Genomic DNA, 15,713 nt, shown 5'->3' on the forward strand with positions numbered 1-15,713 from the left:
CCCCTGTTTTTTTTCTATTACTTCTATTTCTTCATTAAGTCCTTGTACTTTTAAGCCTCTGCACATTTCGGGAATTGGTTTCTTAGAAGTTCAGAGAAGACCTTAAATCTTTTTTATTGTTTCCTAATTAAAGTCTTTCAAACTTTCCTTATTGAGAATTTGATTTGTAGATAATAGTATTCACACATGACTCTTCTTTTCAAGAGTCCATTAAGTCTGAGATAATAATAATATGTAACAAAGAGTATGGACTACTATCAGATGTACTAAACTGCTAATGCTTAAAGATTGGAGACGGTAAACTATAAATTTGTCATTCGCTGTAGCATCCTGGTACTGCTGACTACCACAAAGTCGTTCATGTTGCTCTCTGCCTCAGAAAACTCCATCTCATCCATTCCTTCTCATGTGTACCAATACATTCTCCTCAATATAGCCATGAACTGCTCTCTCACCCGACTAAACCATCTCTTGAAGTCGAGTTACCAATAAAAGTGGATGCCACTGAGAGACTCTTCAGAGGAATGTCTCTAGACTTAGACATTGTTTGGGATCCACTCAACAAAGTATAACGAGTTTTTGTTCTAGACATTATTGATCATCTGTTTGTCTACCTCTTTAGTGTCTCATTTTGCCTCGGAAATTTGCTGATGCGGTTTAGTAACGCTAACCACATTAGTGACATTACAGCATAATATAGGGCTCGAATCACTAAATTTTTGGCCAACCTGTATGTAGATGCATGTCCCCAAGACATATGGGCAAGACATATCTTCGAGTCTGGCGGTGCGTGAGTCTTCGAACAATCTTCTTAGGGTTCGTCTCCTCCGTGACGGTTGCTCTGTTAGGGTTGGATCCTGTGGTCCATGGATCTTGGGTTTCTTCTGCTCCTCTTCGTGTTCCTCTGGGGTCTACAGAGGAAGCGCGTATGGTCTTGTTCAGGGTTGGTTCTGGCTTGCCTTGTAGCAGGATCTTGTGGCGGTGCGTGTTGGTGTTGCGCTCTCTTGCTGTGTCGAGTTCGTCTTGGCGCGTGAGATTAGTCGCTACTCCTCGAAGTCGGAGTGGGTTCGTCGGTGTGGCACTCCTCGCTGCGGGCTCTATCTCTCTTGTGTTTTCATTTTGCAGTGGCAGTGACTGAAGTGGGAGCGAATCGGTTTCTCTGTTCGAAGCTTGGTTTCAGTTGGGCTATCGGCCTAATTCCTTGTCCGACATTGTCTATTCCGGAGGAGGTGTGCCCTTCCGGTCCCATTGCTCTATATGGGCTTTGGGTTAAAGGGGTGTAAACGGTCTCGGTTAGGTGGGTTGGAGGCAGCAATCTTCAGCTAACCTCTCCGAACGACGGCATCGTCGGCTGCGGATTCCTTCTCGTGCTGCCGGTTAGGTGATGTTGGATAAGCTTGCGGGTCCGAGATTGCGATTCCTTTGCAGTGGTTTTGATGTGTGGGTGGCTTGGAAGCTGTAGGCGCTGTGTGTTTCAAGGTTTGAGGTCGCCTTTCTCTCCAGTTTGCTCGTGGCAACTACGTCCCCATTCCGCTCTTGCTTCTCCTCGGGTCCTTCACTGTTTCGCTGGAGCTCGGCTCAGAACTTGGTTTTCTGTTCTTCTTGTTTAGGTCATTGTTGTTGTTAGATGTTCTGTTTAGGTTTCATTATTGCATGCTGCTACTAGTTTCTCTCTGTACCTTCTGTAAAAAATTTGAAAAGCTTGGTATAATATTTTAACATTTTACCAAAAAAAAAAAAAAATATGGGCAAGACATATGGCTGATAGGGCTTTTCACACATTACTAGCTGTTAACTCTAGAGGATAACACATCATCTAATATTGAATGACCAATGATTCTAGTATGTAAATGTCAATATATATATGACGAAGATATGCATCTTTTCTAATTAAGCACACCTAAAAATACTATTCTACCGGCTAAAAGTACGTATACTTACAAAAGGAGTTTGGCAAAGAAGCCCTTGTATTAAGTTAACCCACATTATTTGAGTCTCGAATGTAATCGTATGTCCAAATACTCTCATAATAGTCCTGATGGATCCATCCAAATATAAAAAGAACTAGGTGATAGTCTAGGCCCTACGCATAGTGAAATATCTAAAATATTTAAAGTTTGAAACATAAATCGATTATGTATTTGCAATTTTTTCTGTATGAGAACATGTTTCAAATTTAGTAAAACATAGACATCACACCAAATATTAAATAATGTTTCTTGTTGTTTTTGTTTTAGTATTATGATGGTCATAATTGTTTTAAAAATTGAGTTTTTTTATAAATAAATTTAATTGATTTTACGTATATAAAAATATAATATAATAAAACATACAATAATATAATAGAACATTCAACCTTATTCACCATATTTTTGATGTTTAAAATCTATGTGAAGCCCAAGACGAATTCAGATGAGATGAATTAAAAACATTACTATTCTTTCATGTCATTGGATAGATATATTAAGTTTTGTAGTTGAATATTATCGAAAATATGAGTACAATCAGCAATTAAATGACCAAACATCTAAGGAAAGATTTAGAAGGCTATTTATATTCATATTCGAATTTGGTTCTATAAAATAAAGGTTTTAATGGTTCATGCTTTGCAATATTAGTAAGGTCGGTCCAACTAAAAAAAAAGAACTGATGAGTTCTCTCAGTTTGACACGCAATTAAGCATCCTCGTTAAGGTTGTCATTTAACCAATGCTCTATGATTAATATATAGGGTACGTGTGACTATTAGTTTGCATAGCTAAGTTCCTATATAGTAAATGAAAATTAAATTTCGGAAAATAAAATTCAAAACCAATAGTGTGTTTTTCAACGTGCAATTTTTGGAATCATCATAAGTGTGGAAAAACATACATCTAACCTTCTATGAAAAGAGAAACAACCTGGCACAACCGTTGGTTTGAATAATTTTGAAATTCAACGAAACTCGTTGGCTTTTTAAAGTCTTCTCCGAGACCAAAGGCTAATCTCTCCAAAAAACCAACGGTCCAGATTCAATATAGCCCCTCTAGAAGATTTATTACCGACCTTGTCCGAATCAAATAATACTATTCAACCCCAATAACGACAACAAACACAACCCACCAAAGAGAGGGAGGCATATAAATTCACCCGCGGTTCTCGACGGCTGTCCTTTCCTCAAAGAGTCGTTGAGATCCGGCATTGATCGATTAGGTTTGTTTCCTCTCTTCTCCTCGTTCGTGTTTTGTTTATTCTTCGATTTTATAAATTTCATACCCATGGAATCTATGAATAGCTAAGTTGTTTGATTTGTTTCGGTGTTTAAGTGTTTAGATCGGACAAGACAAATCATAAGTCTCTCTTAAACTTGATTATGCATTTGTTTTTAGACATGGTTGTTAGAAAGAAGATGTGTCGGTAATTTGTTTATTCCAATGGTTTCTTGCCAGGCTTAGAAGATTGTTAGATTTTTGTTTCTTAAATCAACAACCATGAAGTCATGTTTGGAAACTGGCAGCTAAGTGAGCTGTGTGTGTGTTTTTTTCTTGATGTGTTCATCTGTTATGTATTTGGTGGTGGTGGGGTCATTAGAGTGATTAGCATATATAAGCTGGTATCGTATCTTGTAGGGTTTTTTTAATGGTTAATTGCTTTTGTATTTCAACTAAACACTTGCTTTTGTGCTATGATTTCATATTCTTTTGGCTGTTGTGGGGCCAGTTATCCCCGGTAGTATAATTGTATACGGTATGTGGATTATATCATGTTCAAGAACAGTAAAGTTTCAACTATCTTATTAAACAATAGAAGTGATGCATAAGATTCAGGACTAGAGAAGACAATTTTTTGTACGTTTATATATTGGGGGCTTGTTGAAGAAGTTGACATCAGGTGTTTCAATATGTCACCATGTCTGTCTTTATCTTGATAGTCGTTTTTTCAATTATCTTTTTTTCAGAAACAGTAAAAGGTCTGCAAAATGGTTGCTCAGGGATTCACTGTAGATCTTAATAAGCCCCTTGTATTTCAGGTACATACTACTGTTTCCTAAGTGTTTAAATAGTTTATGTCAAAATAGTCACTCAAGTTATGTTCCCTTGCTAACTAACCCCCCTTTTGTCATTGCTTTGGTTGTTTTATAGGTTGGTCATCTTGGTGAAGCTTATGAGGAATGGGTTCACCAACCCATTGTGACAAAGGAAGGCCCTCGTTTTTTCCACAGTGACTTTTGGGAGGTACATAAGTTTCTTTCTCCTTTTCTTTTCAGTAATAGGCAATGTCAACAAGCCTCTGATCTCCATTATCTTGACACACTTGCTATGGAAACAGTTCTTGACCCTTACAAGATGGTGGGTGATTCCTGTAATTTGGTTGCCAGTGGCATGCTGGTGCATCTCCAAGTCAGTAAGCATGGGCCTTTCCCTTACAGAAATCGTCCCATTGATTGCCTTGGGAATATTTATCTGGACGTTCATAGAATATACTCTTCACCGGTTCCTTTTCCACATCAAGACCAAGAGTTACTGGTTCGTCACACACACACTCTCTTTTTTTATTCTCAGTGTGTTACCTTTCATATACATTACTAGTCACTATGAATCCTCTTCCTAATGTTATTGCGGAACCATTTCAGGGGAAACACGGCGCACTATCTTCTTCACGGATGTCATCACAAGCACCCAATGGACCACCTTCGGCTCGTCTTTCCTCCTGCTGCAACAGCGGTTTTATGCTTTCCTGTAAGCATTTTTTTGATCATCATCATCATCTACACTGTCCCCACCTCAAAATAAAAGCCTTAACTCGTCTTTTTATCTTGTGTGACCAGTTCTGGAACCTTGTGAAGCTTTTTGCAACTCCGTCAACCACACCTGCCTTGTTTGGAGGTGGAATGCTCGGGTACGTGATGTATGATATTACTCACTACTACCTTCACCATGCACAACCAACTAGAGCAGTGACCAAGAATCTCAAGGTAAAAACAAAGCCAACCCTTTCTTCTCTTTTGTATCCAGCTCTTACTGAGTGAGTTTATGTTTTTTTCTTTTTTGTAATGATTTTTTGCAGAAATATCATTTGAACCATCACTTCAGGATTCAGGACAAGGGATTTGGTATAACATCATCTCTATGGGACATAGTGTTTGGGACACTTCCCACCACAAAAGCCCCTAAAAGAGAGCAGTAGTGTTACTAAAAGGATATTTGGGAACACCGTTCAATCTTAAATTTATTGATCATCATCCCTCATGAGTTTTGAGATGTTTGTCTGAGGTTTCATTTGGATCACTGTCTTTGTAAATCTATGTTTCTTATCCTATTTAATAGTTTTGGTGTGTTACTCAGCGAAAACAATCAAAAGTGTTTACTAACAAAACGTATATATAAAAACCAAAAATTATAATTTGTATGAGTTTTACACCATGTTAAGACTTTCTCATACGGTCTGGGCCTAGCGAGTTATTAAAAATGTGGAGAGTATGCAGGATATATGCAGGGCGGAATTTTTTTACTAATTTAATATTTGTAATGTAGCATATGTTTAAAAACTATACATAAGCAGTGCCATAAAGCTGGAAGTACACAAGTCGCTTGGAATACTATGTGCCTCTCTACTGCTGAAGGACATACTGCGGTAGCACTATTTCTGGAAGACATTGCTGCTACAGATGTTATGAAGTTGTTGGAGTTGGAGAAACCAGAAGATGAAAGCCATTACAACATGGCAAGAGAATCACTTCTATCCCCGGATCTTCCTCGGGTAGATTTTTTGGATAGTCTGATCGTGAATGAAGACAAGAATCCTGCTACGGCTCTTGACTTGGTTGCTAGAGATAGTGTGGATTTAAGTGATACCATAAATTCTAGCGAAGCTTCTAATTTCAGCACTCAGAATGCTTCGGTGACAGACAAAATGCCACCCATGTCAACAACGGTGCATGATGATACTCTTAAAACATTTTGTTGTGTTTTCAAATATTGAAGACCAGATCAGTATCATCAGAATTTTCCGTGCTGCAAACAATTGTATTCAGCGATGCCCATCAGTTACTAGAGCAGAGTGGGCAGTGCCAGCAATTCTTTTCTCTTTGAAAATGGAAGAAAACCTTTTGGCCCGGTAGGTTATTCTGCTTTCTGATACTTCTTCAGTGCATAATGTTGATATATATTACCTTTTAAATTCCATCAGTAAACTAGTTGTCTAGGCGCTAATACGTTCCTTGTTTTTTTTTCAGGGACATGGTATGTGTTTTCCTCTCCTTGCTGTTGCATAACTTCTCTGTGGTTTCCTCGATGAATATTGGGAACATTCTGTATGATAATGCTTGCTCCTGCTTGGACTCTTTCTCGAAGCATATAGATGGTGGTATGTTTAGAATCCATTTTCCTTTTTTTTTCCTTCCTAAAACCAGATACTGCAATTGATTTGATGTTTAAATTAAATGAACTTGGAATTTTGTTGCGCAGTTATGGCTGATACTGAAGCTAGATGTATTCTTTCTGAATTTTTGGAAGAACTCCTTAGTCTTCTTCAGGACCTTCTTTCCGAGCAGAGGGTATTAAATCCTCGGGAACATCTGAATCTGATTCAAGCATCCCGGTCACCCTGAATGGAGAAAATGTAGCCCTCTTCAGCAGAATCGCTCTAATTGATCATTTGGTGGCTGGAAGTGCTATCTTGGCGGCGATATGTACTGCAGTGGACCGTGTTGGATTTATCCGTGAAGCTTCCTTTGAAATCCTGCACAAGTATTGTCATGAGAAGACCTCAATGCCACTGACCATTCTTCACGTTTTTGCTCATATTGCTGGAGAGAAAGTGATGTCATCTAATGATCATGATATATCAATTGCTGTGTTGAAATCCATTGTGATGTGTCTTGAGAAGAAACATTTTGGTACTGTGGAGGGAAATGCTTATATGCACCCACGCAAGAACAAGTGTCTATTCTCCGTCAAGTCTTCCTCGCTGGAGGCTATGGCGTCTATTCTCATGGAAATTATTCAGGAGTTTACTAAGTCGAATACTTTGCATCAGAGCTTGACCGAGAAGAGCGAGTTTAGAGCGGCACACAAGGATTTCCAGTGCGTATTGGGCAGGGATCAAAGTGTTACTTTATGTGATATTCTATCATTGGTGAAGCTTATCGCCTGTTACACGGTATGTAGTTAGGAATTGTTAAAAAGCATTTCCAACCTTCACGCAATGTTTTGTTAATTGATGTTCTCTACTGAACCAATTTGATCTTATGTATACATGCAGGAATGGGATTGGACTAGTGCAAACATTGTTGTTCCACTGCTTAAGATACTGGGAATGCCACCTTTCTGTTGCGATCGTCTCTCTTCTTGGGGAACTTAGCAGGTAACATTTTATCAGCTCGTCTCTTTATACAGAAGGACCAGTCTGATGTAATGATACCAAAATTCTTTTTTTTTGCAGTGTTGGAGTGGATGCTGGTGGCTATGAAAATGAAGGAATCTCAAACTTGAGAGAGAAACTGTCAGCGTTTCTGCAGTGTGAGACGACACTAAAAGCTGGTTTTGCAGTCCAGGTAGCAACTGTGAGCTCCCTCGTGAAGACGCTTCATCTGGATTTCTCAGTAGTCGTTCAAGGCAAAACCACCATGCTTCCGGGTTGTGGGGATCAGAGTTTGTCTGCTTCAGCCAATCTGGTCCAAGTGGTTCTCTTTGTTGAGCGACGAACAGCGAGTTTTCTCAAACAAGTTCTTACAAACCTCTGTTGTTAGATAATTCCTTAGCTCAAAGAGTGTCATCATAATCAGTAGAGTTTTGGGCATGTCTCTTACTGTTTGATTCTTCTTCATTGACTGATTTTTTTTGGTCCTATTCTAGACTTCTAGGATGAAGATATTAATGGAAATTTCTTTTAATAATTTAGCAGTATAATTTAGGGGTTTTAGTGAAAAATCATCTACAAAAGATGGTTCATATAGAATCCTTTAATTAAAAATCTATAATAAGCTTTTTTAATTAATTTTCTACTAATAGTTTATCTCATCTGTCCACTATTAATATCAACTAAACTAAATTCGCGCATTTAAAATATCAAAATAGAATGTAGTTTCTAAAAACGGCACAATTAGTATTTTTGGTTGGTAAAAACGATTATTAAAAATATTATCAACTAAAAATTAATTGGTTAAAAATCTGTCAGCTAAAAGCTTAATATTATTGTGCTCTAACTAAAAAAGAAAAAGTACAAGAATAGAGAGAAATAGTTAAAGCATAATTAATGGTTAATGGGACAGGGACAGCATGTAAAAATGCTAGTATATGTTGTTTAGCTACGCTGTAAATTATTATTATTAATTTTTTTTGTCACTAAGCTGGAAATTAATTTCTTTTCACGTATTTAGATCTCCTTCAGTACAAATTATAGAGGATTAAGAATGCTTGTTTTGGTATTAGAAAACGAATTGGTTGAAAAAGGGTCAATAAATCAGTAGGGAAAAGCAGGATAAAGGTGCATTGCTTTACTAAATTTGAGATTTAAATGTATCAGTGACCTTCTGGATTCCTTTCTCTACAATACGTTCCTCATATGAACACAGTATGAGACGCCATAAACAAATTTAACACAGTATGAGACAAATGCATATTACATTCATATTTAAATGTAGTGATCAGAAGCCTTGATTCATATATAGTAATATTTTTAAAAATTTTAAAAGAATTTGGATTGGATACTGGTTTTCTTCTAAATATAGTGGTGCTAATAATTGGTCTACTCCGACATAAGCAAATTTTTTATTTATTTTTTGACAAGCAAATATATAGTAAACAAAAATTATTAAAATAAAACCATATGTCGAAATCACAATAACATCTCATATTACATTAAACCAAAACAAGTTCATTATTCAAACAACATCACAAAATAAAAACCGAACCTGAATCATATCCCAAAAACATGCATAAGGACAACAATTCCACCAATCACCTTCCTCACTAATCATATCCATTAATAATCATCATCATCATCTAGTTCGTTGTAGCCTTCAATAGTTCGTTCTAGATATTTTAGCTTATATTTGTCTGGAAGTGCATAGAATATGCCTCGTGAAACCTCGTCTTTTGCAAAGAATTTTATAGAATTCCAGTAAAGGGAGCTCGTGTGAACCAACCCCGTAACCTCTCCCACTCGATTAACCAAAATGGCCATTCGATCTTCAGTTGATTTTTGGAATTTGTGATCACTTGCATGAGGCACAGAGCTTGACTTAGATGCCATATGTGATATAAAATCTGCGGGTAAGTTCATAACAAAAGGAAAAAACATTTTAGTTTACAAAGCACCTAACTATCATATCTAGTTAATGTAATAGAGGTCTGTAAGACACTGAGACGCATAAATCTACTAGTGGTTCTATTGAATCCAGATAAATAAACCCATGCACTCCAACATCAAACTAAGGGAAAGAACAGAAACAAACCCGAACAAAGAAGAAGCAACGAAGGGTGAATGGCACCGTAAGAAGTGAATGATGGTAAAAGTAGCGAGAGCGCGATAACGTTTATATCTTTTCGGAATTGGAGGATTCGAAAAGAAGCCCATGCATGTGTTCATCGGAACGGGTATACGCCGACTGGTTTGGCCAATAAGAAAATCACTGTTATTATTTTTTTTAAACTTTTTTTGTTAAAACTTGTTAATTGATTTGATAGTTTCAAGAAAATAATCTTATTAATTCATTTGATTTGATTTAATTAATAAGCAAAACTGTAAGTGCATGATTAATAGTACTATGGTTTAGAAATCACACCAAAATTTATCATCACTAATTAATATTATATCTGTTTCATAATAAGTGTTACTTAAGATTTTTTATTTTATTTCAAAATAAGTGTCATTCTATAATTCCAATATAATTTTGTACATTAAATCTATTTTTACCCTTTTGAATAACTAATAGATATTTATTTAAATAATTTTCATTTAATTAATGATACATTAAATAAATATATATTAGTTTATTATATAATTTTCCTTTGCAAAGGAGAATTATATATTTTGAATATCTAAAAAGTAAATACTAAGTATGTTTAATATTAAGGAAAAAAAGAAGTAAATACTAACTATGTTCCAAGAAAATGATGTACGTGTGAAAGTTAGACCGATCACTCTCCCCATGAACCTCAATAGTTATTGAATTACTATCGTTGCTCGTAATTTTTTATGATCAAAAGAAAGTTGTTTTTTTTTCAATTGCTAAGTATGTTCTAAAACCTAGACCTTTTGTAGATTTATCCGTCTCAATTTTTCACACATAGACCTCTATTACATTAACTAGATATGACCTTTTGTAAAAATAATAATATAATATTAAAATGCATTTCTTAATTAAGCATTTAAAATATTAACATTTAACATAACACACAAATTCATATAAATTACCATTATTTAAAAAAGAGAAAATAACAATAGTTGGAAAAAGATTAACCACTTGCTGGTAAAGCAAGTAAAACGAGGAAACTCAAAAAGAAAGTTTTTGTTGATGTAAAGTCATCGAAAAGAAAGTTGTTAAATTGAAACTATATAGCATATTCAATGTTCAACTAATTATTCAATACTTGAGTGAGTAAATAGCAAAATCATAACAAACACATATATGGTAGTTAGATTTTAACACGTTTTTTACATTATTTTCTTTTGCATTTCGCATGACCAAGATATACGTAAATTTATTCCATGCATGTCAGTAGACAAAAATATCATGTCACATATTTTTCTTTTCTTTTTTTTCTTTTTAGCAACACAGGGATTTTTAAGAACGAATCAACTCATATAACTGGAAGCGGGCGAAGAGATAATCAAAGATATAACCCGGAGCTTTACATAGTGCCTTTTGGTTTTGTATAGAATGCTAATTTGATTGCTTTTTTTCTTCCTCTTTGGTCTTAAATCGTTCTTTTAAATCTCTGCGCCTAGAGTAAGATCATAAAAAGGGTGACAGTATGTTTAGCGAGGAAAACAGCCAACGCATTGGCCGATGGTGACAAGTTATGTTTGATCGTCTCAAGACCGGCTCTAAGATTTTGGAGGATGCAAGCGAGTTAATAAAAATTTCAATAAATTTGTTTTTTATAATTTGAGAATTTTTTGTCTATATAATTTTTTTTCAAAAAATTTGAGAGACACATACAAACGTTTCATTCACTTTTATCTAGGATCAGCTCTGGATCGTCTCATTGACAATCAAATGTTGTCTAAACAACTAGTAATCTGTATCATGTGATTCATGTTAGAAAAATCCACTTTTATATAGGTCACCTGATTATTTCATTATTTTAGTCCCTCGAGCCCCTTTACTTTAACAAAGGGTTTGAATAATAATTCTTCGCAGATATAATAAATTCTAGTATTAGTACTACTAGGGCTTTTTCCGGGCTACGCCCGGACTAATTTTCTATAACATTTTTATAATACTCAGATCTTATGGATCGAAAGACAATTATATGTCTATCAAAGACAATTTTTGTTTTTTTTGTCTAACATATTTGAACTTTTATCACTCATAATTTGTATTTTTTTATTACTGAAAATTATGAACCACCTGATGAAAATATATAAAATAATTAAAGCGGAGTTTAATCTGAATATTATTATCTTACTTATTTAAGTTTATGTAAAATAAATTTACTTGTACATTTGAAATTTTATTTTGGCTTTGGAACAATTATATTTATAACTTTTAAGGGTTATAGGAAATTTATGTTTCAATTTTAACTTTTAAGGGTATTAAGAAATTTATGTTTCAATTTTTTTTGTTCCTCCTCATTATACATCTATGTGTGATGTATTTGCAAATATATAACTAATTAGTTTTGAATAATGTTCATAATCGTATTTTCCACAATACTTTTATTTTTCAGGACAAATATAATTAATTAATTTTGAATAATGTTCATAAGCGTATTTTTACAATACTGTTATTTTTCAGAATTGATTGGTGGTAAAAATAATTATTAACAAAGTATAACAAATTTGTATTGTGGTTAAAATTCTATGTTATAGTTATCTTAGATGTCACATGCTAATACATGATATATAACTGAAGTTTTTTCTCAGGTAATCTACGAAATAGGCTTGCATGATCATTATATCATCAATCTATTATAAATGCTTCTTGTGCATTCGGGAAAACTGGAATGTAAGTAGAGTTGTTCTTATGTCTATGTAAATAAACAATTAAAAGAAAAGTACCTGATCTTCAGAATCAGATCCCAACATCGTCCATAGCTTTCCTAGCATCTATGTATTCCTTGGAATCATTAAGCCATCCAACACATACATGATCTCTAAAATTTAAACTTATCATCACCATAGAAGAAATCAGGCTTAACTTTTCAAGTGCAGCACAAATCATGCAAAAAATAATAGTTTCTTTCAGGGTACGAAACTTGAAAAACGCACAACCTCTCTAATTATTAATACAAACCCCTAGTTTTTTTCATAAATGAAGATCAACCTTATCTCTCTGAAGAAGTAACACTTTTTGTAAAAGCAAAAAAGAAGAGATATGAACATACCTAAATTCAGCTCTGAAACCACTGATCCAATCATGCTTGTAGGATTTGAGTCTCCAAATGACATCATTCCTTATGCACTGAAAAGGGACAAAGCTCTCAGCCTCCGCCATTTAGGTATAGTTTGTTCAAGTTGAAAACTTGATAGTTGTCCTACAGGTTAAAAAGGAAGATTAAGACAAAGCATTATAAACCAAAATTAAAAGTCAAAATCCAACTTATTCAGATTTCATACGTTTATTAGTACCTGAAGCAGGTGGTTAGTCTGAAAGTCACTAAGTCAGTAGAACCAAACTAAACAAAGTATGAATTAACTGTTTTTAATCACTTTCTCAGAAAAAATATATTCAGCTTACTAAAAAACTCAGATCCAACTATGAATATCTATACAGGTACCTAAACAGAATCTAAAGGAATGTCTTCAAAGCGTTGATTGCGTTGGATTCTTTTAAAGACGTACAGAAAGGAGATAACTTTACAACATATTAGCTGGAAATCTCAAAAGAAACATCAGAAGCTGGTGAGAAACAAAAAAAAAGCTAAACAGAAAAGTAAAAACATGGATTCTAAGCTTGAATTGAAGAATGACTCAGAAAAAATACTAAAAAAAACAGGTCAAGATGCCCAAAAGAGACACCATTCTTGAGACTGAAAGAAAAATATTTTGAGGGGGTAGCATATCGACATCCAAGCTCACCGCCTCGAGCCTCCGAAAACCTCAGGAGAGGCACTTCGACGGTGGAGCCAGTTTTCAAAACGGTGAGTAATTGAAAAGCTTTTGCCATTCCAACTCTGATTTTTTTTTGGAAAATAATTTAAAAGAATGAACTGATGAAACTCATGGAAGGGAACTCATATATTCATAGCTCACTGAATGATGATGTTAATTGAATGAGAAATCGTGTGAGGAGAGGCAAATCAGTGTAAATGCGAGCGTTAATGAAGGTGCATGAATCCAGTCAACTCTGTAACGGTGCCGGATTCTGATACAGATTAGAAGAACTCAATCGATTAGTCAAGGTCGGAAGCTTCTACCTGTGTTTGATATGACTTTGTCCTTGCCGGTGATCGAAGCTTCCGGCGTATCTGGTCATGGCGGTTGTTACCCAATGAAAATCATAAAAGCCCAAATAATATCAACGGAAGAAACAATTTTTTTTAAAGTAATGAAGCTTATTAAATGTGAAAGAGTGGGAAGACTTAGTTTCAACTTAACGGTGATTTGCAGAGACTACACTGAAGAAGGTGAAGTGGAGAGTCGGTGATCCCTATCGTAGTAGTTGGGCCAAGTGATGGGGTTTGTATGAAAGTGGGCCACACTGAATCAGATAACTGGGAAATAACTGTGTCCGGCCTTGGGAAATTATTGACGTGGCCGCATAACAGTTTCCTATTGGTCAATTAAATTAGATGACGTGGATGCTCTCTCCGCTCACCGTATTCTGCTTTTAGTAGTGTTAGATATCAAGGGTCATAACATATAATCAGCTGGTTAGCTAGGCATGGTACAAAGAATGAAAAGTAACATTTTAAATTATATTTTGACAAGTTCTTTTAAAATAATGCGATTTTATAATTAAAAACACATTTAAAAAAAGAAAGATACATACTTCAACATCTTGACAATTTTTGTAAACTAATGCAACTCTTAAAATGAAAAGACACAATGTTTCAACATTGATTGAGATAAAATATTTTAACAAACGCAATTTGTAGGATGAAAAAACAAATCTTTATACATTTTGATTTTTTTTTTTAAACCAATGCAATTTTTAAAATTAAAAATCACATTGTTAAGATGAAAAGATATATACTTATACATTTTGACAACATTTTTTAAAGCAATATTAAAAGACATATAATTACAGAGAGGCACTTATTGAAATATTTTAACAATTTAATTTGTCTTTTATAATGAGAAGACACAACTTTTAAAAATAAAATTTGTAGAAAGACACTTATTGAGATATTTTAACTACATTTTTAAATTAATTTTTTATAGGGAAAAGATTAAAACTAATAAAGGTGAGTTTTCTTATGAAAATACACAACTTTCTTTCTAATTAATACACAACTATTAAACATAATACATTTCAGTTTTTTATATAAAAGACACAATTTTAAAATTAATTAGGATGAAAATATACATACATATACATTTTCACAATTTATTTTAAACCAATACAACTCTTAAGATGAAAACACACATTGTTAGAATGAAAAGTTACATTTTAAATTACATTTTGACAAGTTCTTTTAAACTAATGCAACTTTTAAGATTAAAACACACATTTAAAAAAATCAAAATATACATAGTTCTACATTTTGACAATTTTTTTTAATCCAATGCAACTTAACACACAACCTTTTAATATTATTTGAGATTCCTATTATTAATTTTTTAAGCTAATGCAACTCTTAAAACGAAAACACACTACCTTTCAACGATTGCTATTATTAATAGACTAGGGGTTGGCCCGCCCTACGGGCGGGTGAATTTACACTAAGACTATTAATTTTATAAAACATTTGAAAATTTACTTTATAGTCTAAATAATAGATATAATATGTTTATATAAGATGAAATCGTAATATTAAATTTTACTGGTTTAAGTTGAAGAGAACCACTAACATTGATTTTTGTCAGAGAACACAAAATTTTCAAATTAAAAGAAATGGAAAATGTAATGATTTATATTTTTCCTTTTTGATTTATATTTCAATTTGATATATAAGAAGAAAATCTAAACTATAAATAACTAAAAAAAATTTTATTTCTAAAAGTATCAGATTTTAATAGTATTACAATAGGTAATTTTCTCACGATAATAAATTAATACACCCACCTCCAAACAAAATTGAAAATCTAATGTAATGTGATAAATTATAAAATTTATATTTTAAAGTAATATATAATAGTGTCAATAATGTCATATATAATAATTAGTATATATTATGCTACACCAAATGATGTTTTATAATATATGTTTGTTTCAACTTATATTAGATTTCCCAATTTACGATAATATATGATACGTTAGAGGTAATAGTGCTATAAGTTCATGTCATTTTTAGAGGTAGTAATGATATGGACCTTGTTAATTATTAGAAATGATAATAATCGATTATGTAAATTGCGATAAAAATTTTGATCTTATAATTATGTATTAATTATGTTCAATAT

At 33.7% G+C, this 15,713-nt stretch overlaps 1 protein-coding gene, 1 long non-coding RNA gene and 1 pseudogene across 2 annotated transcripts; 2 read left to right on the forward strand and 1 right to left on the reverse strand.

Annotated features, from left to right (window-relative positions):
• Window positions 1-3,047: 3,047 nt before the first annotated feature.
• LOC106437836 (dihydroceramide fatty acyl 2-hydroxylase FAH1-like) lies at window positions 3,048-5,318 on the forward strand. Its single transcript, XM_013878824.3, has 7 exons — window positions 3,048-3,191; window positions 3,937-4,008; window positions 4,121-4,213; window positions 4,308-4,504; window positions 4,612-4,717; window positions 4,807-4,953; window positions 5,046-5,318. The coding sequence occupies exons 2-7, from the start codon at window positions 3,958-3,960 to the stop codon at window positions 5,163-5,165; spliced, it is 714 nt and encodes a 237-aa protein (XP_013734278.1). The 5' UTR covers window positions 3,048-3,191; window positions 3,937-3,957; the 3' UTR covers window positions 5,166-5,318.
• Window positions 5,319-5,423: 105 nt separating this feature from the next.
• LOC106382292 lies at window positions 5,424-7,912 on the forward strand (annotated as a pseudogene).
• A 4,293-nt stretch (window positions 7,913-12,205) lies between these two features.
• Window positions 12,206-13,912, reverse strand: LOC106443487. The gene is made up of 3 exons (XR_001288026.3): window positions 13,565-13,912; window positions 12,533-12,682; window positions 12,206-12,254 (listed from the first exon to the last, which is right to left on the reverse strand). It is a non-coding gene; the product is annotated as an uncharacterized LOC106443487 (long non-coding RNA).
• Window positions 13,913-15,713: the final 1,801 nt, after the last annotated feature.

The sequence above is a fragment of the Brassica napus genome, chromosome A3, assembly GCF_020379485.1.
Source record: "Brassica napus cultivar Da-Ae chromosome A3, Da-Ae, whole genome shotgun sequence".
NCBI classification, from domain to species: domain Eukaryota; kingdom Viridiplantae; phylum Streptophyta; class Magnoliopsida; order Brassicales; family Brassicaceae; genus Brassica; species Brassica napus.